At 37.0% G+C, this 23735-nt stretch overlaps 1 protein-coding gene and 1 pseudogene across 1 annotated transcript; both read right to left on the bottom strand.

Annotated features, from left to right (window-relative positions):
• Window positions 1-1223: 1223 nt before the first annotated feature.
• LOC132641595 (disease resistance protein RPP13-like) lies at window positions 1224-2264 on the bottom strand. The gene has a single exon (XM_060358637.1). The coding sequence runs from the start codon at window positions 2262-2264 to the stop codon at window positions 1224-1226; it is 1041 nt and encodes a 346-aa protein (XP_060214620.1).
• Window positions 2265-4179: 1915 nt separating this feature from the next.
• On the bottom strand, window positions 4180-6689 carry LOC132639827 (putative late blight resistance protein homolog R1A-10; annotated as a pseudogene).
• Between the last annotated feature and the right edge of the window lie 17046 nt (window positions 6690-23735).

Below are 23735 nucleotides of genomic sequence, written 5' to 3'. Positions count from 1 at the left end.
ACCATATCGTCCCATGGCAAATAAGTCCAAGCTAACCTCAAATGTTTGAGATTAGCTGGAAAAATATCGTTTGAAAGAGTGACCGGAATAAGATTCGTTTGTATGGCTAGTTTCTCCATCTCCATGGCTTTTAGAAGAATGAGAGAATCAAGAATAACAGGTCAGTCATCATGCTTAATATCTACAATCTTTAACTTTTTTAGATTGGAAGTTCTTCTCAAGATTTCCGCCAAAAAAGGAGAGAAACTGAGAGCAAGCATTTGCAAGTTATCCAGAAACAAAGGTCGTTTACCATGATTTTCTGCCTTAAGAGGATTGGGCAGATGTATATTCCATCCAATATCCAGATGTCTTATCTCTGACATTGTCCAGATCTCTAGTGAGAGCTGCAAGTGTATCTTTTCTAGTGGGAGAAGCAAATCTCTCTTTGTAAAATTACGAAGAATTATGGTCTGTAGATTCCACAATTTGGCTAGTGAAGGAGCTGCGTCTATTTTTGCATCAACATATCTCAAATGTACAAGTTTAGGTATTACCCAAGAGAAATTGTAATTGATTGAAGATACATTCAACACCTTAAGCAGCTTGAAGTGTGAAACAAATCGGGGTATTAGATAAACTTGAAAAGAACTGCTTGTAAAAACCAAGCTGTGAATTGTACTTGTAATATCACTCCAGTGCCTGGGAACATATAAATGCTTCCAACGAATGCTAAGTGAAAGAATCGCCCGCCGTTGATAGTTTATTCTTTCTGAGGAAATGTAGTCATGATCATTCAGGATATGCACAAAATTCTCAAGTTGAGCTTCTCTTATGCACAACTGCCGAAGAAGATCGTGAATTTTGCAAGTTTTCATCCTTCCATTAGCCCTTCATCTACCAGCCAAAATTAGACTTCTGTCGATTAGCTCTTCTAGATAATCCTCTGCCACCACTTCTAACCTTTGATTGCTTCTTGCCTTTAGGAACTGTTCAGCAATCCATAATCTAGTCAATTTTGAAACACCAATCTCCGTATCTTCAGGAAAACCTCCAACATAGAGAAAACAAGCCTTCAAATATTGGGGCAAGTAACTATAGCTTAAAGAAAGAATTGCTTGACATTGTTCAGGAACTGTACTAAAAAATGAGTTCAAATTTTCCTCAACCCTCTCCCAATTATCATGGGTCGGGTCCATCTTGCCAAGAAGTCCAGCAATAACAACAATTGATAGAGGTAATCCTCAACACTTTTGTACGATATGCTTCCCTATTTTTAGTAGTTGTGGAGGGCAAGGATGTTTTCTGAATAGTCTTTGAGTAAATAGATTCCAACTATCACGTAAACTCAAAAAAGACATACCATGAGGAGGAAAATCAGGGCTTGCATAATCAGCCACAAAGTTAAGGCGAGTAGTTAATAGGATTCGACTTTTGTTGTTGTCATTTGGAAATATTCTTTGCAATTGGTCCCAAGCCTCAGTACTCCAAATATCATCTATTACAATTAGAAATCTTCTACCCTTTAGACCTCTGTACACAATCTCTGTTAGTTGATCATTGCTCATTTTTTGATTGTTTTCATCAGTCCTATCCCGTATAATTGAAGAGACAAGTTCAAGAAGCATTTGTCTCTCATTATATACTTCAGAGATAGTAACGCATGCAAGTTTATCAAATCTATAGCGGATTGCTGAATCATCATAAACTTTTCTAGCGAGAGTTGTCTTACCGATACCACCCATACCAACAACTGGTATGACAGTTAGCTCATTTATTTGGTCAGTGAGGCGATCTAGTATAATGTTGAAGTCATCCTCCATTCCAACAACAATATTATGCTCAGTTGTATACCTTCTTGATGATGATGAAGACGTAGTTGCTTCTGCTGATTTTCTTCCATGCTTGTTAAACTCGATCTGCATCACCTCGTTCTTGAGAGAATCAATTTCTTTTTCCACCTTTTGCAATTCATCATTGAAGGATTTACATGCCCTTTCTCGTTTATGTCGATCTACTAGAGTGATTATTCTTCTAAGGCTTGAGTCAACTCTATCTTCTGCTTTGTAGACTATGTCTCTGATCCTCTTTTCTAAAACCTTGATAGTTTCAATACCTTTGGCTTCCTTTGTAGTATCCTCAAGAAAAACTTGCAGAGCACAAAGACTTTGATAAGCACATTCAACATGTTGTTGTTGTACAGAGCTTCCACAAATCAAAGGTGATTTAGACTGCAGGAGTTGCTGCAGTGTATGCATAAGTGAAGAAAGAGCCGCATAAGCCATTTCTTTTCAGTTTTTCTCTGATTTTTATGTTTCTTTGCTTTCTTTTATCTGTGACCACTTGGTTTTATCAGTCAAGTATATGACATGAAAGCATGAATAATGAAGTGAAGCACATGAATAAAGTACTACCAAGACAATTGACTATTTTGATCAATTAGAATACAATTTCTTTTCTTATAAAATCATTTTTTCATAACCAAACAAAATAATACTCATTTAATGTGATGTTATTATCTTTAATAAAATAAAGTAGATGGATTGCCAGCTGGTTTGTTGACAAATAACAACACAATATGCAGTCTACTTTAAACTACTACTGGTCTACTGCAACTAATTCAATTCTCCACCATCGTTGGCCTTTCCCAGCAGCAAAAGCTTTAAACATTGCAAAACTACACAGCTAAAACAACGATTAAAATGCTATTTATGTCTTTAATTACCAGTTTAGCTGGAATGTTGATGTTAAATAATGATATATTTCTAGTAACATGTTCAACCTAAAGAACTATAATTCTCATTCTGTATTTTCCACACAAAATTAAATATAAACGAAAAACAAATAAATGATCAGGGAAATAAAAACAAGACAGTTTGATTTCAAGTTTGAAACTAACTCAAAAAATTGACTTCTCTGAAGGTAATGCAGTTGCAAATCAAATATTCTGGGGAGCTAACTACTATTAGCTTGAATACATATCTGACTAACGTTACCAAAAAAAAAAAAAAAAAGATCTGACTATCAAATAATACATGTGTAAACTCTCTAGACGAATTTTTGGATCAAAGATTCAAAATGCTTCTACATCTCATTTTGAGTGTTAACCACATCAACACCAACAGATTTTCCAAATTCGGCAGATCTACAAGTTCTTCGATCCTCTTGCCCTTGCATTAAAACCATATGAAAGTTTGCGCGAGGCCGCCTAGGATATAATCTCGGTCTTTCTGGTGTTGACTATCATGTTCTTCAGCTGGATCAGTAGGATATAAATGCTAAGAAATATATTTTAAGAATTGGTTACTAATCAAAATTTATTTTAATATACCTAATTTTCATGACGGTATAATTTGAATCTGAAGTCCATAACCATAATTTCCGTAGCTTTCTTGCTCTTCTTGAATTTTCTTTGCACTAATCTCGACTACAGAGCTGCAACAATCTATTTTGATTAATTTTAGCGTTATTGTTTCTCCAATGCTCTGGGAATCTCCTCTAGACAACCGAACTCAGTCAAGATTAGTTGTTCAAGCATCGAGAAATTATCACTTGCTGCTTCCCACCTTTCTAGAGTTCCATACTCAATTCGTAGATATTTTCATTTTTGAAACACAACATCTTCATTTAGTCTCCAATGCGCTCCATAGAATGCAGTATCTGCTTCGAGCACCTCAAGATTGGGTAAATTAACTAGCACAACCATATCTTCCCATAGCAAAGAAATATAAACTAATCTCAATTACTTGAGATTAGGCAAGAAAATATGCCTAAAGACAATCAAGACAAGCAGACCACCAACTATCCATAGATAGAGCTCTAATCTTTACCTAATTTAAATTGGGAGTTCTTCTTAGGATTTCTGCCATAAAAGGAGAGGAATAGGGAGAAAGTGTTTGCAAGTTATTGAGAAACAAAGGTTGTTCTCCGTGACTTTCTGCCTCGAGAGGATTGGGCAGGTGTATATTCCATCCAATATCGAGATGTCTTATCTCTGACATTGTCTAGATCTTTAGCGGGAGCTGCAAGTATTGTTGGGCTAAACGGTCCAAAGATACTCTTAACATGATGTGATATTGTCCTCTTTCGGCCAAGCCCGCACGATTTTCCCCAAAAGGCCTCACATCATTAAGACTTAAGAGTATCCAACACCTTATAAGTAACTTTTTTTTCTTTTCAGCTACCAATGTGATACTTTGTTCACACACCCAACAAGTGTATCTTTTCTAATCCACGAAGAACTATGGTATGTAGATTCCACAGGTTGGCTAGTGAAGGAGCTTCTCCAATGGTAGCAGTAACATATCGCAAATGTACAAGTTTTGGTATTACACCAGAGAAATCATGATCCAATAAAAGTACGTCCAATGCCTTCAGCAACTTGAAATGTGAGACGATGGAAAAAGTCTGTTCTATAAAAGCGCCATGATAAGAGCTCATAGAAACCAAGCTGCGAATCTTATGTGTAATACCACTCCCATTCATACACGAAATTCTCCATTTCAGCGTGTCTTAAGCACAGCCGCTGAAGAATATCGTGAATTTTGCAAGTTTTCATCCTTACATTAGCACTTTGTGTACCAGCCAAAATTAAACTTCTATCAATTAGCTGTTCTAGATATTCCTCTGCCATCACTTCTAACCTTTTGTCGCTTCTTGCCTTTACGAACTGTTAAGCAATCCATAATCTAGTCAACTTTGAAACACCAATCTCCATATCTTCATGGAAACCTCCAACATAGAGAAAACAAGCCTTCAAATACTGGGGCAAGTAACTGTACCTCAAGGAAAGAATTGCTTGACACTGTTCAAAAACCGTACCCAAGAATAAGCTCAATTTTTTTTCCAATTATCATGGGTCGGATCCATCTTTCCAAGAATTCCAGCAATGCCATCAATCGAGAGAGTTAATCCTCGACATTGTTGTATGATATGCTTCCCTATCTGTTGTAGTTGTGGAGGACAGAGGTCTTTTCTGAATATTCTTTCGGTAAATAGATTCCAACTATAATCTAAACTTAGAAAAGACATATTATGAGGAGGAATATCAGGGCTTGTATTATCATCTACATAGTTAAGGCCAGTAGTTAATAGGATTTGACTTTTGTTGTTGTTGTTTGGAAATATTCTTTGCATTTGGTCCCATGCCTCGATACTCTAAATATCATCTATGACAATAAGAAATCTTTCATCCTTAAGACCTCTATACACAGTCTCTATAAGTTAATCATTGCTCATTTTTTTATTGCATTCAGACTTATCCCGACTAATTGAAGAGACAACTTCTAGAAGCATTTGTCTCTCATTATATTCTTGAGAGATAGTGACCCATGCATATGTATTGAATCGATGTCGAATTGACGAATCATTATAGACTTTTCTAGCATGAGTTGTCTTACCTATACCGCCCATACCGACAACTGGTATGATAGTTAGCTCACCTGATTGGGCAGTGAGGCGATCTAGTATGGTGTTGAAGTCATCATTCATCCCCACAACAGTAATTTGCTCAGTTGCATTTTTCCCTGATGAGGAAGAAGTTGTTGCTTCTGTAGATTTGTTTCCATGCTTATCAGGCTCGATCCACATCACTTCTTTTGTGAGAGATTCAACATCCTCTTCTACTAGCAATTTTTCCTCGAACAATTTCCGAGTCCTTTCTCGATTCTCTCTGCATTTTGCTAGAATGATGTACTTCCCCATTTGTTCTTGTTATGTGAGACATGGATCATTTCTGAATAGTCCTTCTACAAATAGAATCCAACTATCTTCATAACTTGGAAAAACATTATGAGGAGGAAAATCAGGGCTTGCATAATAAGCTATGTAGTTCAGGCGAGTGGTTAATAGGATTCGACTTTTGTTGTTATCGTTTTGAAATATTCTTAGCATTTGGCCCCAAGCCCCAGTACTCCATTAATCATCTATGACTAATAGAAATCTCTTACCCTTCAGATCTTTATACACAACTCCACTAGTTGATCATTACTCATTTTTTGATAGCTTTCGTCAGGTCTATCCCGACTTACTGAAAGGACAACATCTAGTAAAACTTGTCTCTCATTATATTCTTTAGAGACAGTTACCCATGTATGTTTATCAAATCTATGTCGAATTGTGAATCATCATAAACTTTTCTAGCAAGAGTAATCTTACATGTTCCGCCTATACCAATAACTGATATGACAGCGAGCTCATCTGATTAGCTAGCGAGGCGTTCTTGTATGGTGTTCAAGTGATCCACCTTCCAAACAACAGTATTTTGCTCAGTTGCACTTTTTCCTGCTGAGGAAGAAGTCCTTTTTTCTGGAGATTCGTTTCCATGCTTCTTAACATCGATCTACACTACCTCTTTCCTGAGAGAATATCTTTTTTTTTTTTTTTTTTTGCACTTTTAGCAATTCTTGCTGGAAGAATTTACAAGCCCCTTCTCGTTGCTCTTTGCAATCTGCTAGAATGATGCTTCTTCAGCTTGAATCAACTCTATCTTCTGCTTCGTATACTACACTTCTGATCTCTTTTTCTAAAACCTTTTAGAGTTTTAGTATCTTTGGCTTCCTTTGTAGTATCCTCAAGGAAACCTTGCAGAGCACAGAGACTTTTATAAGCAGATTCAACATGTTGTTGTTCAATTCCACAAACAAAGGTGATTTAGACTGCAGGAGTTGCTCTAACGTATACATAAGTGAAGAAAGAGCAGCATAAGCCATTTCCTCTGAGTTTAGATTTCTGTCCTAATTTTGACTGATTCAAATTATCTATATCATTTGCGCAAGAACATATTGTAGTTATAATGGTTAAGATGCATAGTTTACAGCGTATAGGACTGCCAGTTGGTTTATTATGTAATGCAATTCCATTATGGACAACATAATCAGTCCAACTAGTACACATTTAAAGGTATTCTGCGAGACAACCAACGTTGGTCTGATTGTTATGTTAATTGGTACTCCCTAAGGTCTTTTTGTATATGTGGTTTAAAGTTGTTGCACACCTATTAAAAGCTCATTTGATAAATCAATCATACGGGGTGTTTGAATTATTTATCCTGATTTTCTTCATTAAATGAGTAATTAATGACTATATATGTGCTCTTGGAGTAGTGAGGAGTATAAGTGGAAAAACTCTTGGTTTTTTAAGTGACAGTTACTTTGGCTAAAGTGACAGATATAAAGGATCAGAGGGAGTATTACTTACTTCAACTCAATTTTACAAAACTATTTTCATTTTAACCTACTCTATTAATACTATATATCAGGAGTTCAAATGACTCCACACTTTGTATCAAAACCAAAAATGAAACTAGCAATAGCATATATACCCTTCTCAGAGGCGGCTCAATATAATCGGTGGCCTAAAGCCAACTTTATCGGGAGGTCTTATTTTTCTGCTCAATGTTTTTTAAAGAAAAATTAATCTATAAATCTATTGTAGGTAAAAATTAGGCCTCATCCTCCCTTAAATAGAGATTTTGGGTTCGAGCCTCAGAATAAAAAAATGTTGATAGGAAGGGCTTCCCTCTTTGATCGGTCTTGCGTGTCTCGAAATCGAATTAATCAAGAAATTTAATACAGGTACCGAACACCGGATAAAAAAAATAGGGCCACTTAAATTTTGGGGCTTAAAGCCCCGCTTTAGTGGCTTGGCCGTCTGGCTGGCCCTAAGTCTCTTCCCATGAACAGGAGCAAAATTTCCCGTTTGAAGGCGTTTTTGAGTCAAAGAGATTTTTTTTTTTTGGGTAACCAAGGTAAATTACCATTAACAAACCAACAAAAACATACACCTAAAGAGCACTCAATCTCACTAATCACCTTCTAGGAAGGGTATTAAGAGCAAAGAGCCTCCAGTTGATCTCTAATTACATCAAAAATCTCTGTATCAGCCATCTACATTTGTAAGCTTTCCTAGATCATTTAACTACCTCAAGTCTATCTACCTCAAGTCTATCAAAGAGATTCATTATGTTTTAATAGGAAAACAGAAAACATACTGATGAACTGAGAATGATGCAACTTGGACAGGCAACACAATTGAATCGAAACACTCATTGAAAGTCACGAACTCTAACTCTTTATAGATACATTTCAGAAATCTCCACAATACACTTCAAATATAACTTGAAATGGTAACATTACAGAGCCATATTTTCTAGAACCGATTTAGAAATGAGATGAGCATTCAGCCTTGCTTAAAATTACAGTAGGGAAACCAACTTATACCAAAAGGGTAGAATTAAGCCTAAATGATAACGGATATTGATAACTCCATGGATAGGAGCTTGAATCACTAAGCAGAATGAAGGAAGAGCTTAAGGAATGAAGAGACTTGAATAAGAAGCTAATGTATGTACACGAATGAGAAAAAGAGAGGAGAGAATTCAGTTATAGAGAGAAGATTTCTAGAACCTTCAATCACATGAAAATGATTCCATTACATCTGATATACTCTACTTACTTGTATATACACATTTAGTTGGACTTCTTTGAGTTAGTTAACTCTAACTACCTAAACTAACTCTAACTAACTAACCAACTAGAGTAGTTAGTTATAACTACCTACCATGATAGCTTGCATGATCTTTACATGATGCATGCTCATGTTAACACTCCTCCTCAAGCTCATGGGTTAAACAAGTTCATCACTCCAAGTTGTTTGAGTAGGTACTGGTGTTGTGCCTTGCCTAGCCCTTTTGTTAGCAAGTCTGCCAGTTGATCATCAGTATGCACATACTCAGTTTTAAGTAGTCCTTGACAGATCCTTTCTCTCACAAAATGACAATCAATATCTATATGCTTGGTTCTCTCATGGAATATGGGATTGGCAGCAATTTGGATTGCAGCCTTGCTGTCACATATCATCTTCACTGGTACTTCAACTTCTACTCCAAGCTCTCTGAATAATCCAATCAACCAAGTTTCCTCAGCCGCACATGTAGCCCTGCTTCTAAACTCAGATTCAGCTGAGCTTCTAGACACAGTCTCCTGTTTCTTTGACTTCCATGACACTAAAGCTCTTCCGAACTTGACTAGATAGCCTGTAACTGACCTCCTAGTCTCCAAACATGCACCCCAGTCTGAGTCACAATAGGCTGTCAACTTATTAGCATCTTCAGAAGGCATGAACAAGCCTAATCCAGGTTCCTCTTTTACATATCTGATGACTCTGAGTGCTGCTTCCATATGTGAGGTTTTTGGACAATGCATATATTGACTTAGTACCTGAACTAAGAAAGCCAAGTCTGGTCTGGTCATGGTAAGATATAGTAATCTTCCTACCAGCCTTTGGTACTTGCTAGGATCCTGAAGCAACTCATCACTTACAGTTTGACTCTTCGTATTGTTTTCACTTGAAGAGGCCTGACTACTATCCTCAAGCTCTTGTTCACCTGTTGTTTGATCCCTCTCAGTATTGATGCCTGAGATGCAATGATCATACTTGAATGAGGTCAACTTCTGATTGAGTTCAAGAGGAGTATCAACTGTTTTGGCTCCTCCTAAACCAGATTCTGCTATTAGCTCTAGAGCATACTTTCTTTGAGAAAGGATGATCCCTTTATTTGATCTTGCACACTCAATGCCCAGAAAGAACTTGAGCTCACCCAAGTCTTTCATCTTAAATCTCTTCTGTAAATCTCTTCTAGTATCACATAAAAGTTGTTGACTGTTACCAGTAATTAAGAGATCATCTACATAGACTAGAATGATCACAGTATCATTACCAGTCTTCCTTGTAAATAAAGAGTAATCATAGTGACTCTGTTGGAACCCCATATACAGCAAAGATTCAGTTAATTTCAAGTTCCACTGTCTAGGGGCCTGCTTAAGCCCATACAGTGACTTATGTAGTTTGCAGACCTTATAAGACTCCCACTGTCGGGCAAACCCTTCAAGGATCTGCATGTACACCTCCTCTAGAAGATCACCATTCAAGAAAGTATTATGAACATCCATCTGTTAAATGAACCAGTGCTTGGCAGCAGCTAAAGCAACAACTGACCTGACTGTAACCATTTTGGCAACAAGACTAAATGTCTCTCCATAATCCAGACCCTCTTGTTGGTTGTATCCTTTGGCAACAAGTCTAGCTTTGAATCTCTCCATTTCCCCATTAGATTTGTATTTGATTTTATAAATCCATCTGCAGCCAATAGGATTTTTGCCAGGAGGTAAGTCAACTAAACTCCAGGTGTGGTTGGCTTCTAAGGCATCAATCTCTAACTGCATTGCTTGCACCCAGTGAGGATCAGCTGAGGCTTCCTTAAAGGAAGAAGGTTCAACATGAGCTGAATAGGCAGTCAAAGTATGTTTATAGGAGGGGGAGAGATGAGTATAGGACACATGATTGAAGAAGGGGTATAGACAGGAATTACTTGTGGATGTGGTGATATAGTCTTGCATCCATAGTGGTGGTTTGACTGATCTGGATGGTTTCCTGGTGGCTATAGGTACAGATGGAGAGGCAGGAGTTTGGTCAACTTGTGAAGATAAATAAGGAGGTAGAGGTATAGAAGGTGAGTTATGTTTAGGAGACTCACTTTGATCAACAACAGTGAGAGGAGACTGACCAGACTTAGACAAAGTGGGAGATAGTAGGTCTAATCAAGGAAAAACTGGGTTAGATGATAGTTTCATGTGTTTAAAGGGAAATAGTTCTTCATGGAAAATGACATGCCTATTAACAAACAAGGATTTATTATGCAGATCGCATAAGATGTACCCCTTCTGTGTGGATGAGTAGCCAAGGAGAACTGCTGGTATAGCTTTGGGAGAGAACTTGTCAGGAATTTTGGGACAGGAGGCATAACATAAACAGCCAAAAACTCTGAGGTGGCTTAGTGATGGAGAGTGTGAGTACAATAGTTCAAAAGGTGACTTGAACTTCAGTAACTTAGAAGGAAGTCTATTAATAATATAGACAGCAGTTGATACACACTCTCCCCAAAACTTCAAGGGAATAGCAGCCTGAAATCTGAGAGCTCTAGCCAATGTCAAGAATGGTTCTGTGTTTCCTCTCAGCAATACCATTTTGCTGAGGTGTATACACACATGAGGACTGATGAATGATCCCATAGTCATTAAGCATAGTTTGACACTCAGAACTGAAGAATTCTCCCCCATTATCAGTTCTGAGTGTTTTTACAGAAGTGGAAAAAACATTTTTAACTTGAGTTAAGAACTGTCTGAGAACTACAATAGTGTCAGCTTTAGAGGTTATCAGAAAGATCCAAGTATAGCTAGAGAAATCATCCACAATGTTTACAAAGTACCTTTATTATCATGAGTAGGAACTCTATAAGGTCCCCAAATGTCACAATGCACCAGTTCAAACACAGACTGTGAAACATGATTACTGATAGGAAAAAACAACTTTGGTTGTTTAGCTAAAGGACAAATAGAACAATGAGGAAGATCTGCAGATAGTGAGTGTCTAAAGAACTCATGCTTCTTTATTATATCAACAGGAGCATGTCCTAATCTCTTATGCCACAAAGAACTAGACTCAGATAGGTCAGCAGTATTAGCAACTTCCCTTAGAGGTTGAACTGAAGACTGATGAGATCCTCCTTCCCTTAGTATGTAGAGACCACATTCTTCTTTACCAATCCCCTTGACCTGTCCAGTGTAGAGATCCTGAAAAATGCAGAAATCAGGAAAAAAGGATGCTGAGCACTTTAGTTCTTTTGTGAGCTGAGACACATATAAGAGGCTATATTTGAACTCTGGTACAAACAGAACATTGGTGAGGAGATGATCTTCAAATATCTTTGACTCTCCAACATGAGATACTGGCACTGCACTATCATTAGGTAAGTGCACTTTATTTCTATTAGTCTCAGGAACAGATTTATAACTATCTAGCATTTCAACTTTTGATGTCATGTGATTAGATGCTCCAGTATCAATAATCCACTCATTTTTCACATATTTGGACACCAAAGCAGTTAAAACACTACCTGCTGCTGCTGCTTTAGTAGATAATTGTGGTGATGCAGTGCCACTTCCCTTTGACAGCAACTGTAGAATCTGCCTGTATTGATCTTGAGTGAAGAATGCTGCAGTTGGAGCCTGTGCTGAATTTGCAGCCATGTGTGCTACAGGTTGACTAGATGCAGCTTGATTTACATGTGGTCCATTTTTTCTCTTTGTTTTCCAACCTGGTGGATATTCCACTATTTTGAAACACTGCTCCCTAGTATGTCCCTTATAGCCACACACTTCACATATTATGAACTGTTTCTGAGACTTATTCAAATGGTTTCCATAGTGACCACTACCTGGTGCACCACCACCCCCTCCTGGACCAGTGCCTTCTACATGACCACTTCCAATTCCACTCCCTTTGTGACTGAAGAGTGTTGTTCCTTCAATATTACCAGACCCAAAACTTACATAAGCAGCACTAGCTAAGTTTCTTTGACTTTCCTGATCAACTATCATTGAATAAGCTTTGTTTAAGTTGGGAGTGGGGGACATCATGAGGATCTGACCTCTAGCCTGGGTATAAGACTCATTAAGTCCCATAAGGAACTGTAGGAGTCTCTGGTACTCAAAATGTTTCATGAATTTTTTTTGATTCTGGACAAGGACATCCAGGACAAGGCATTATTGCATCAAATTCATTCCAAAAATCACTTAGTTTTGAAAAATAATCTGAGACTGATATAGTTCTTTCTGTGCAGGTATGAATTTCCTTATGTAGATGAAATACTTGAGAACCATTGACCTTATCAAACCTTTCTTTTAACTCACACCAGACCCTGTGAGCATCAAAAGCATATACAACACTACCAAGTAAACCAGGTCTGACTGCACTCATGATCCATGAGAGTACTACAGCATTGCACTTTTCCCACAGATCATGCAGTTCTTCAGAAAAACTACTATTTGGATATCTACCATCAACAAATCCTAGTTTTACTTTCCTACCAATCCAATTCTCATATACCTACTCCATAATGCATAGTTTTCTGAACCAATTAACTGCATATTAATGAGAGAACTACCTGGTGTATCTGTTGACTGCAAGTACAAGGGATGTGTGTGATCTATCACTGATCCTGCTGCAGCTGTTGCTCCAGTGCTTGTATTTCTATTTGATTCATTTTCATTGTTGTTCATATTGTTGTTTCCAGTTTCTAGAGTTCGTGATCCTTCAACTGTCACATTCGTCATGATCTTCTCCTTCGAATGGAACTTGAAATCACCAAATCTAACTGTTTTATGCTTATTTTTGACTCGACTTGATTTGCTTCGAATCTAAGCAATTTTGGAAACTATGAACATTGATTTTTACCTCGATCTAATCTATGATCGTGAGAGGCTCTGATACCATGATAACTCCATGGATAGGAGCTTGAATCACTAAGCAAAATGAAGGAAGAGCTTAAGGAATGAAGAGACTTGAATAAGAAGCTAATGTATGTACACGAATGAGAAAAAGAGTGGAGAGAATTCAGTTATAGAGAGAAGATTTGTAGAACCTTCAATCACATGAAAATGATTCCATTACATCTGATATACTCTACTTACTTGTATATATACATTTAGTTGGACTTCTTTGAGTTAGTTAACTCTAACTACCTAAACTAACTCTAACTAACTAACCAACTAGAGTAGTTAGTTATAACTACCTACCATGATAGCTTGCATGATCTTTACATGATGCATGCTCATGTTAACAGATATATGGCTAAGGATTGAACCAAGAATTGACGGTTTTGCTGCTTTTCAGAGCGTTCTATGAATAGTTTGTTTTATTGGTGATATTTTGCACGATCAAATGTCTATCCTAAGTTATACCCAATTTTTGCGTATAGTTACTCTATATGTTCCAAGCTTACGCTTGCGGAATAATAAAGAACAAAAAAGTAAGGACACAGTATTTTCACGTGGAAACTGCCCGACTCACATGGGTGAGAAAACACCTACACCTCTGTAGGATTTCTCCCAAAACTCCAATACAACTGTGAGCCTTTGCAAATTCAGATTAACCTAGGAATTAACTCTAATTCCTATCTCAATAATCTCTCTAGACTATTGAGCTCACTTCAAGTTTCCCTCAACTTGAAGCTGAATTTAACAAGTTTTTATACCTATGACAAGTGCTTATATGAAAGCTGGAAAGGTACAACTAGATAAACAATCCTAATACAAGATTCTAGACTTGAAGACTGTAAAACATTACTCAATGAAACAAGTTATTCAATCTTGTTCTTCGTATCACGCTGAACTTTAGGAATCAGATTTCACAAATATTGCTTTGGCTGTATTTACTCGATTTTGTTTCTCTCTATGTGAGTGCGTGAGATTCTTCAAAGGAGGACTTATATATATATATATATATATATATATATATATATATATATATATATATAGTAGCGTCAAATACTAGGCTCAGTGTCATATATGTAAAATCATGCCCGACCATTAAGGCTCGGTGTTATCATCATTAGCCCGCGTCCGGGGCAATATCATAACATGCCCATGTCACACCCCATTTTAACCGGGTTTATTTAGGAGTATGACGTATTGGTGATTCCTATTTATTTGTTTTAAGGAGTCGCCACCTAATTAATTTAACGGTGAATTAGGACACCTAAATGTTAACTAAGGCAAAGTTAAAACTAAACCTCAATTAATAGTCTGCTTAACCAGTGTGATTCTAGGTAAGGGCTCTATATTATCCTAAAGGGAAGGGGTTAGGCATCCTTTAGAATCCGTTAACTTACGGTTATCCGACCAAACTTAGATTAATTAATTCAGATTAAAGATAATGTTGTTAAGCTTAAAGTAATAATTTTATTGTAAAAATGAGACTTACAAAATATAATGATTTGTATATAAATAGAAGCTTTCAAGAAAAGACCTAGCCAATTTAAACTTAAAATAAAATTATATCATATGAGTGCAATGGCGCAGAAAATCGTAGACTTATTTGTTTTTTATAAATGGAATGCAAAAGATGATGAGTTTTCTTTTCTTTATTTAATTATGCTTGGTTAAAAATAGACATGATTGATTTAAACTCGAAGAATTATTTATAAAAATAATACTTGAGTTTGTATTTGCATATTAACGATGTTTTGCAATGTTTAGATAATAAGGATAAAATGATTCTCCTCATTTAAAATATATATAATCATTCTATTTTGCAAATCGATTTTTTTTCAAAATAAATATTAGACATTATAAATGGTTTTAGCATAAAAGAAAGGAGTGATACTTATGAGGTTATGTTAATATCTTTCTTAAATTTACTACCCATTATACTAAACTAAACCCACTAAATTCACTAAGGTTCGTCTAACTTAAGAAAACAAAAATAAAATAAATGGTTAGTCATATAATACAAATTAACTGCATAAAATATTAAAATGGAGCAGCAAATATAGTTTATTGGGCTCAGCCCATTTTAGAACTGCCACGATCAGCTGCTGTGATTTGTTTGCTATTGGGCCTTGGCCCAAAATGTCTTCTATTCTATTGCGGGTTGGCTGGACACAAGAGGAAGTCGTGTTGGGCTTTTAGCCCAATCAAATGCGGAGGAAACGAATCCCTCGAAATCGTATGCGATGATCATGCATAAAATGCTCAGCCCATTTCTGAATTGTTGTGACCCGGCTACTGTTGCTGTTCACATTGATTGGGCTTTGGCCCAAATTTTATTTCCTTGCTGCGGACAGAGAGACTGGAACAGAGGGAAAATATTTTGTTGGGCTTTAGCCCAACGCCGAATGGGAGGTGACGAGTCCCCGTGGACTCGTATGCGATGTTCATGCATAAAAGAAAGATAAAGAGAACGATTAGTATATGATCAATGAATAATATTAAATGCATAAAATATAAACTCAAGACATTTCAGTTGATAATGTACATATTGTGTATATTCAAATATATTTCACGCATACATTCATATACACGATTCTATTACAGCCAACTTGTAGTATATAAGCAAACAACTCCTAAACATGACAGCAACAAACATTTGCAATGTTTTAAGATTCGATGTCCCTTTTTTTTTAAAAAAAAAAAGCCAAATCCCTATACGTATTAACTAAGATGTGCTAAAAATATACGCCAATGTGTACAACTGAATCCAATATACTTGCTATGTACCAACACATGCGAATTTAAACAAGCAAAAAAAAATCATCACAGCATTTGGCAGATCTGGATCCTTTATTTAACGTGAACGTGATTGTATACCCAAAGAATTTAAATCATTCCAGTGAAGCAATACTAAAATGCAAGGTCTGATCTTGACTAGTGGACCCTTGAAAATGAGCATCAATAGACATTAACAACAACTAGTTAAGATAAGCAGCTGATGAATATAGCATCCCATAAAATCAACAGAATTGATATTCGTTCATCCATGTACAATCTTTTCCGGAATCCAGAATCTCAGAAACACAGAAACAATATGTTAAGCAAACCTTGTTTAGCAATAGTTTGCAACAGATAACAGGAAATTCAGCGTCTTAAATGATGCAATGGCTTTCCAAATTTCTACCAAGGGCACAACAATGTCAAAACATAACAGCAGCATCAAGCAAACAATATATAGCCAAATGGGAAATCAGTGAATTATCAGATTACAACAACTCAAAGGCCAAATGCTACAGCAGTTAAGTATATTTTAATGCAACATGTTTATGGCAATAGTCATGTCTAATCATTTTCAACAAATAACAAAACAATAGTAGTTATTTCCTTATGTATAATATTACTATAATAATAAATAGTTAAGTATGTCACTATGGAAACATGTACTGCTGAGAACAACAACTATGGACCATCACATGCCCATAATCATGCATTAATGAGCTCAGGCCACAACAATTTAGAACTAGAGTAACAGTTATCAATCCCCAACATGAAGATGCAAACATTCTCACAGAGAAGCATATAGAACTCACATGGGCTTGTTAAACTTTGTCTAGCTTAATAGTTCGGGTCGACAGAGAAGGAAGCATTAGCTCTATTTTACTCTAAGTGTTGTGGACCATTGAAAGCAATGAGCTAATCTTTTGAAATAGGACAAGGTTAAGTGCAGTCAAAGCAAGCATGGGATGTGAAACAAGAAATGAAAGCAATCAAAATCGCATAGTACCATATGCAGCAAAGGAGGGCTAATCACACCTAAACATGAACAAGTTACTGATCCTTGTGAATTTGGCATAGTTTGAGGCAGACCCACCCTGGTTCATGCACATAGTTCTGAAACTTAGTTCAATACATCCTTATAATATTGTAATCGGTTGAACCTTATCAGGCTAATGGCCATACCATAGGTATCTTATGGGATATTATATTGGTCTAATCTACCTTCATCTCATAAGCTCTTTAAACCTATATGATCTTAACAGACATGCTTGTGTAGTAAATTGTGATCACTATGTTGACAGAACATTCACAATACCCATAGGAAATCAAATAGCAGTAAATGACAACAACTAAGTAGACATGGATGAACAAAATAATCACCAATTGTTCTAAGTATGAGTATGCATATCAGACCACACACATATTTTGAAACACACAGAATTAGGCCCACAGAGATCGCGGTACTTAGCCAAGCTATCGAAATTATACATTAGGAAAATGCAAGCAATGCCTCAAGGATACGCATCAATCTATATACTACTCATGATGTCAACATACAAAGTCATATGAGATACACGACTGAGATCAAATCCTACACCAGAGATTCAAGGCTGGTAGTACAACAACAGTAATTTAGACTCGATGAACACAATCTTCGATTACTATGAATCCGAACATCCAAATAAACATTGCTTAATCAATATAGCTGGCAAATAACTTAACAAACATCTTCGACTAAACAAAATTACCACTTAACCAATTACTCTGTTCGAACTAGGTAAAATCAACTTGATGAACATAATTAACTACATTGAGCTTAAATTGATACTACGCTATATTAACTAAGGCTAAATTCGACTGAACTAAACGAACGCTAACATAGCTGTTAACTAACACATGAACATAAATTAAACTAAACAATCTAGAATACCAAAAAAATAAAGAAAAGAAAAAGGGTTTACTGACCTCTTGTAGGTGCAGTGAAGTGGGTGTCGACGTCTCGAATCTACGCTCGAATTTTAAAGTAACAACAGAAGGAATAATCCACTTAATCCTTCAAAGAGTATTTCCAGGGATAGTAAAAATATGAGTATTTTAGAAAGGATTCAGGCGTCTGAAAATGATTCCGAAACAAAATGGAATTTTAACATATCTCCAATTTAGAGTAGCAGTAGAGATACAGAAAGAATGTTGAATATAGCCCAGTCTTCCCCTTTAAACGATTCAACTCCCCTACTATTTATAGGGTTTCATTTGTATTTTAAAAAAAGGAGCGTATGAGAGAGGCGGGAGCGGGAGACAGGCGTGGTGGAAGTGCAGAGGGAGCACGTGAGGGAGACAAGGATAAGTGGAGCAGCGAGGGATGGCAGAGAAGAGGTGGGAAGAACGTGGGAGATGGAGGCGAGATGGAGACGAGGAGCAGAGAAGGAGGAAAGGGTGAGGGAGGCGGAAAATGAAGGAGAAGGGAATTAGGGTAAAGATAATGAGGGTTGGGCCGGGTAGGAGTTAATTGGGCTGGTCCGTTTTGGGCTGGCCTATTAATTTAAATATGGGCTGATATAAATGTGGATTGGATATTAAAAATGTGGGTTGCTTATTCGGGTAGGGAAATAATATTATATTTGTATTTTAAGCCATTAATTGGCTAAAAATTGTTGACCATTTTTCCGCTATTTAATTACTTTGGGATTCTAATTTAATAACTGGTATAATATATATTATGTAGAGATGATAATTAACCTGTAGAAGAATAAAGATTTTGCAAAATATTGCCTTGTAATAAATTTAACGAGTCCGAACCCGAAAAAATGAAATGATGACGAATCATCTAAAATTTGTAGTAAAGTGATACTTGTAATGTTAAAAATAAAAGTAATGATATTTAGTAGTAATCAATGAAATAAAGTATTTAGCTCGTCAGTAAATTTAGAAAGCCTGAGTAAATTAAAATAAAGGAGGGACAAAATTGGGTGTCAACACTCCTCCTTAGTTCGAGTTTTTCTCCGTTTTTCCAGGGTAATCCATGAACCCGAAAAAATCCCCCCCCCCCCCCCTTCAACTGAATAATTGTTCTTCATTTATAGAGTGAAGACAGATATGGGGAACAAGAGGGAGTGGGGAGCAGAGGCGTGGGTGGAAGTGTCAGAGAGCGTGAGATGGAGCGAAGGGAGTGGGGTGTCAGACGAGTGGGGAGCAGAGGTATGGGTGTGACGATGTAGGAAAAACAGTGGGGGTAACGTGGGGAACAGGAGAGGATGGGGGTGGCGGCTAGGGTTTAGGGGTAAAGGGAAAGAGAGTGGCAGAGAAGGGGATGGGGAGACGGTGGTGTGGTGGAGGCGACGATGGGGAGGTGGAGAAGACGGCGGAGAGGAAGCGAGGAAGAGAAAGGCGGGAGGCGAAAGAGAAGGGAAAAGGAGGTGAGGCGCGGCGCTGGTGAAAATGAGGGGAAACCCTAAGGGTTTCCCTTTTTTGAACGAGATGGGTCAGACCCGGTCCATTTATGGACCGAATCAATTTTTAAACCGGGTATTAAAAGAATGGGCTAGCGAATTAAAACACGAACTAGTCTAAAAATTAGGGTAAAAAATATAGGCTGGTCAAAAATATTTATGAGTTGATTGGACTTTGATTTGGAATCCGATAAAATCAAAAATACGGACTGAGTGCAAGAAATAGTTTGGCTTCTGAACTTGAATAAAAGACCCATTTTAATTAATGATATACCAAGGGTGACAAAATATTGCTTAATACAAAAATGTGTGATTATTAGGACTCGGGTAATAAATGCGATGCGCGTGCGTGAGCTGGTACAATGCCGAAATGTAAGAAATTGTGAATTATAATAATAGTAATAAATTATAATAATAGTAATAAATAATAATAATAATAATAATAATAATAATAATAATAGTAACTGTAATAGAATAATGAAGTGCCGGTATTGATAAGAAGCTAATAATTATAGTAAACATAATATATATTTATTTTATTTTCTCAAAAAATATTAGAAGCACAAATAGGTATTTCGGAGGAGAGGCGGGACAAAATTGGGTGTCAACAACTTGTCCCTCTTTGCCCGGTAATGATGAAAGAGTTGTCGGGCAAAGACGTTGACTCAATAGCCTATTTTGTCCCGGCTAAAGGAAACTTGAGAGGATTATGACCGAACTCCGGTCTCTGAGTTGCCTACATATCTCGGGCTGCACGAGAATCAGGTCGAGTGTAGTTCTGGGACAACTATGACACCTTATGACTAATGAATCCCGATTGGCGCGAAGCTTTGCAAAATATTGCTCCAGTATTGAATTATGATGGCACTGGGTATTGTGAGAGAACTTGAGAATTCCAAAAAATTGAATTGCTGGAATGCAGGTAGAATACTTGTGATTAGAGACGAGTGTTCGAGGTAGATCCTTGACCCGTGTCGGGAAGTCTGCTTGTCCTCCCTAACGCATTGCCCCAGTTCGCTGCCGAAGAAATAGTTCCACGAATTGATGTGTGATGCCAACTTTAATATTGTCAAAAGCCACAAACTAAAAACAATTGTTAGCAATAAAGAAATATATGTGTAAATAAAGCAGGGTTGGAGAAGTTACACTTGTAACCCCCTGTTTTGAAAGTTGAATCCACAACATACCCGTATTCGGAGGTGGGTGCCTGAACTGAAATATAAAATACCCGCATTCGGAGGTGGGTGCCTGAACTGAAATATAAAATACCCGCATTCGGAGGTGGGTGCCTGAACTGAAATATAAAATACCCGCATTCGGAGGTGGGCGCCTGAACTGAAATATAAAATACCCGCATTCGGAGGTGGGCGCCTGAACTGAAATATAAAATACCCGCATTCGGAGGTGGGCGCCTGAACTGAAATATAAATCCACGTCCACTTCCACGATACAAAAAATGTAAATCCACATCCACTTCCACAGTGCAGAAAAATAAATTCACGTCCACTTTCACAGTGCAAAAAATAAATCCACGTCCGCATTTCACGGTACAAAAATGTAAATCCACGTCCACTTCCACAGTGCAAAAAATAAATCCACGTCCGCATTTCACGGTACAAAAAATGTAAATCCACATCCACTTCCACAGTGCAGAAAAATAAATCCACGTCCACTTCCACAGTGCAAAAATATAAATCCACGTCCGCATTTCACGGTACAAAAAATGTAAATCCACATCCACTTCCACAGTGCAGAAAAATAAATCCACGTCCACTTCCACAGTGCAAAAATATAAATCCACGTCCGCATTTCACGGTACAAAAAATGTAAATCCACATCCACTTCCACAGTGCAGAAAAATAAATCCACGTCCACTTCCACAGTACAAAAATAAATCCACGTCCGCATTTCACGGTACAAAAAATGTAAATCCACATCCACTTCCACATTGCAGAAAAATAAATCCACGTCCACTTCCACAGTGCAAAAATATAAATCCACGTCCGCATTTCACGGTACAAAAATGTAAATCCACATCCACTTCCACAGTGCAGAAAAATAAATCCACGTCCACTTCCACAGTGCAAAAATATAAATCCACGTCCGCATTTCACGGTACAAAAATGTAAATCCACATCCACTTCCACAGTGCAGAAAAATAAATCGACGTCCACTTTCACAGTGCAAAAATATAAATCCACGTCCGCATTTCACGGTACAAAAATGTAAATCCACATCCACTTCCACAGTGCAGAAAAATAAATCCACGTCCACTTCCACAGTGCAAAAATATAAATCCACGTCCGCATTTCACGGTACAAAAAATGTAAATCCACATCCACTTCCACAGTGCAGAAAAATAAATCCACGTCCACTTCCACAGTGCAAAAATATAAATCCACGTCCGCATTTCACGGTACAAAAAATGTAAATCCATATCCACTTCCACAGTGCAGAAAAATAAATCCACATCCACTTCCACAGTGCAAAAATATAAATCCACGTCCACTTTCCACGGTGCAAGAAAATAAATCCACCTCCACTTTCACAAACTTTAAAAATAAATCCACTTCCACGTCCACAATGTTCATATGAATCCTCACCCCCTTCCACAATTTTTTTTTTATAATGTACAAATATAAATCTACTTCCACGTCCACATCCACAATGCAAAAAAAATGTAAATCCACGTCCACTTTAAAAATAGTATTGTAGAAAGGTATCCACGTTTATATCCACATCCTAATCCACGTCCCGTTGTGGAAATTAATCTATAATTGTCCCCACAATTTAATATATGACGCAAGATTTCGATCTTGTTATCTTATTAAAATACCACATTCAATAACAGGTGACCAATGTCAGTATCCACTTTGGAGAAAGTTAAATCCACGATTATGTGTACTTGATCCATCGAGAAATGCCACGAGCTAAAACAACTGTTAGTGATAGGAATATGTAAATAGCTGGATTTGAAAGAATTATGCTCACAGCCTTTGGTTGAGAAGATAAATTCGTGTCCACTGTTGCGATCAAAATTTCATGAAGAATGGAACAACATCCACCGTTTAGCGCAAGCTAAATTTACATCCACATTGAAGAATATTTGCCTTTTGCAGAAGGCTAACTCTTTGTTCACGTCCATAACTAAAATTTGAAAAAGAGTCAAATATGCGCCACATCTACGTTAATTGAAACCTGTCTCATCAAAGAAAAGTTGTGAGTTTAAAGAAAATTGGTTGACTTGTGCTTGTTGGGGAACTTGGCCCTTGAATTGATTTTTGCTTCAGTCGCGTCCACGTTCTTCGATGTCTCACCACATATCTTGATTTGCCGGGGAGTTTCAGTTATACAAAAATGTATTTTGAAAATAAAAGTAACGAGATTTGGATGACTTTGAAAGGAAATACTTAGTGGCTCTAATCTGTAAAATGATTAGGAAGACTCGATTTTTGAATTTATTCGCACTTAAAAAATATGGATGGACTTTTATTTAAAAGTGGTTAAGCATTTAAGATCACTTTTATGCTACTTCTAAAAATTTGTCCTAGTTTCAGTCTTAGAGATGCTAGATTCTAGACAATTGAAAAATAAGAACTTATAATGAAAGTTTTCGAAAAGTGATTTGACCGACTTCGAAATTCGTCCCAGTTTCAAGTCCTGGAAACACTTGGTTCTAAACAATCGAAAAGTGAGAAAGTTGTAATGAAAAAAAATAATTTGAAAGTGATTTGACCGATTTCAAAAATTTGTCTCAGTTTCAAGATACTAAGACACATGAATTTAATCGGTGGGAAGACCAAGTCTTGTATAAAAATCCTTATGTATTTTATAGGAACCAAAATGTTTGGACAAACTGAAAATAAAAATTTTTAATATAGAAGGGCCGAACCCGCCTCGGGTTGCTTACGTATCCCAAAGGAATCAGGCCAGACGTAGTTCGTGATCAAAATGAGAACTTTTGAGTTTTATTTTTAATGAAAGGGAGGGTCGAATCCTATGTGGGTTGCCTAAATTGAAATTTAAAAATACCCGCATTATGAGGTGGGCGCCTGAATTGGAATGAGCTGGTCGAGAAAAGTAAAATAGCTTGTTTGGTTTGACAATCTGGCATAGGCAGTCTAACGAACCCCCTGAAATGGAGTCATATGTGGTGGCGTTTGAGAAAATGATCGGTTGTGAAGTACAATATGGCTTAATT

Source organism: Lycium barbarum, chromosome 5, assembly GCF_019175385.1.
Source record: "Lycium barbarum isolate Lr01 chromosome 5, ASM1917538v2, whole genome shotgun sequence".
Lineage (NCBI taxonomy): Eukaryota > Viridiplantae > Streptophyta > Magnoliopsida > Solanales > Solanaceae > Lycium > Lycium barbarum.
The sequence above is the reverse complement of the archived record's forward strand: the minus strand, read 5'-3'. Positions and strand labels throughout refer to the sequence as shown.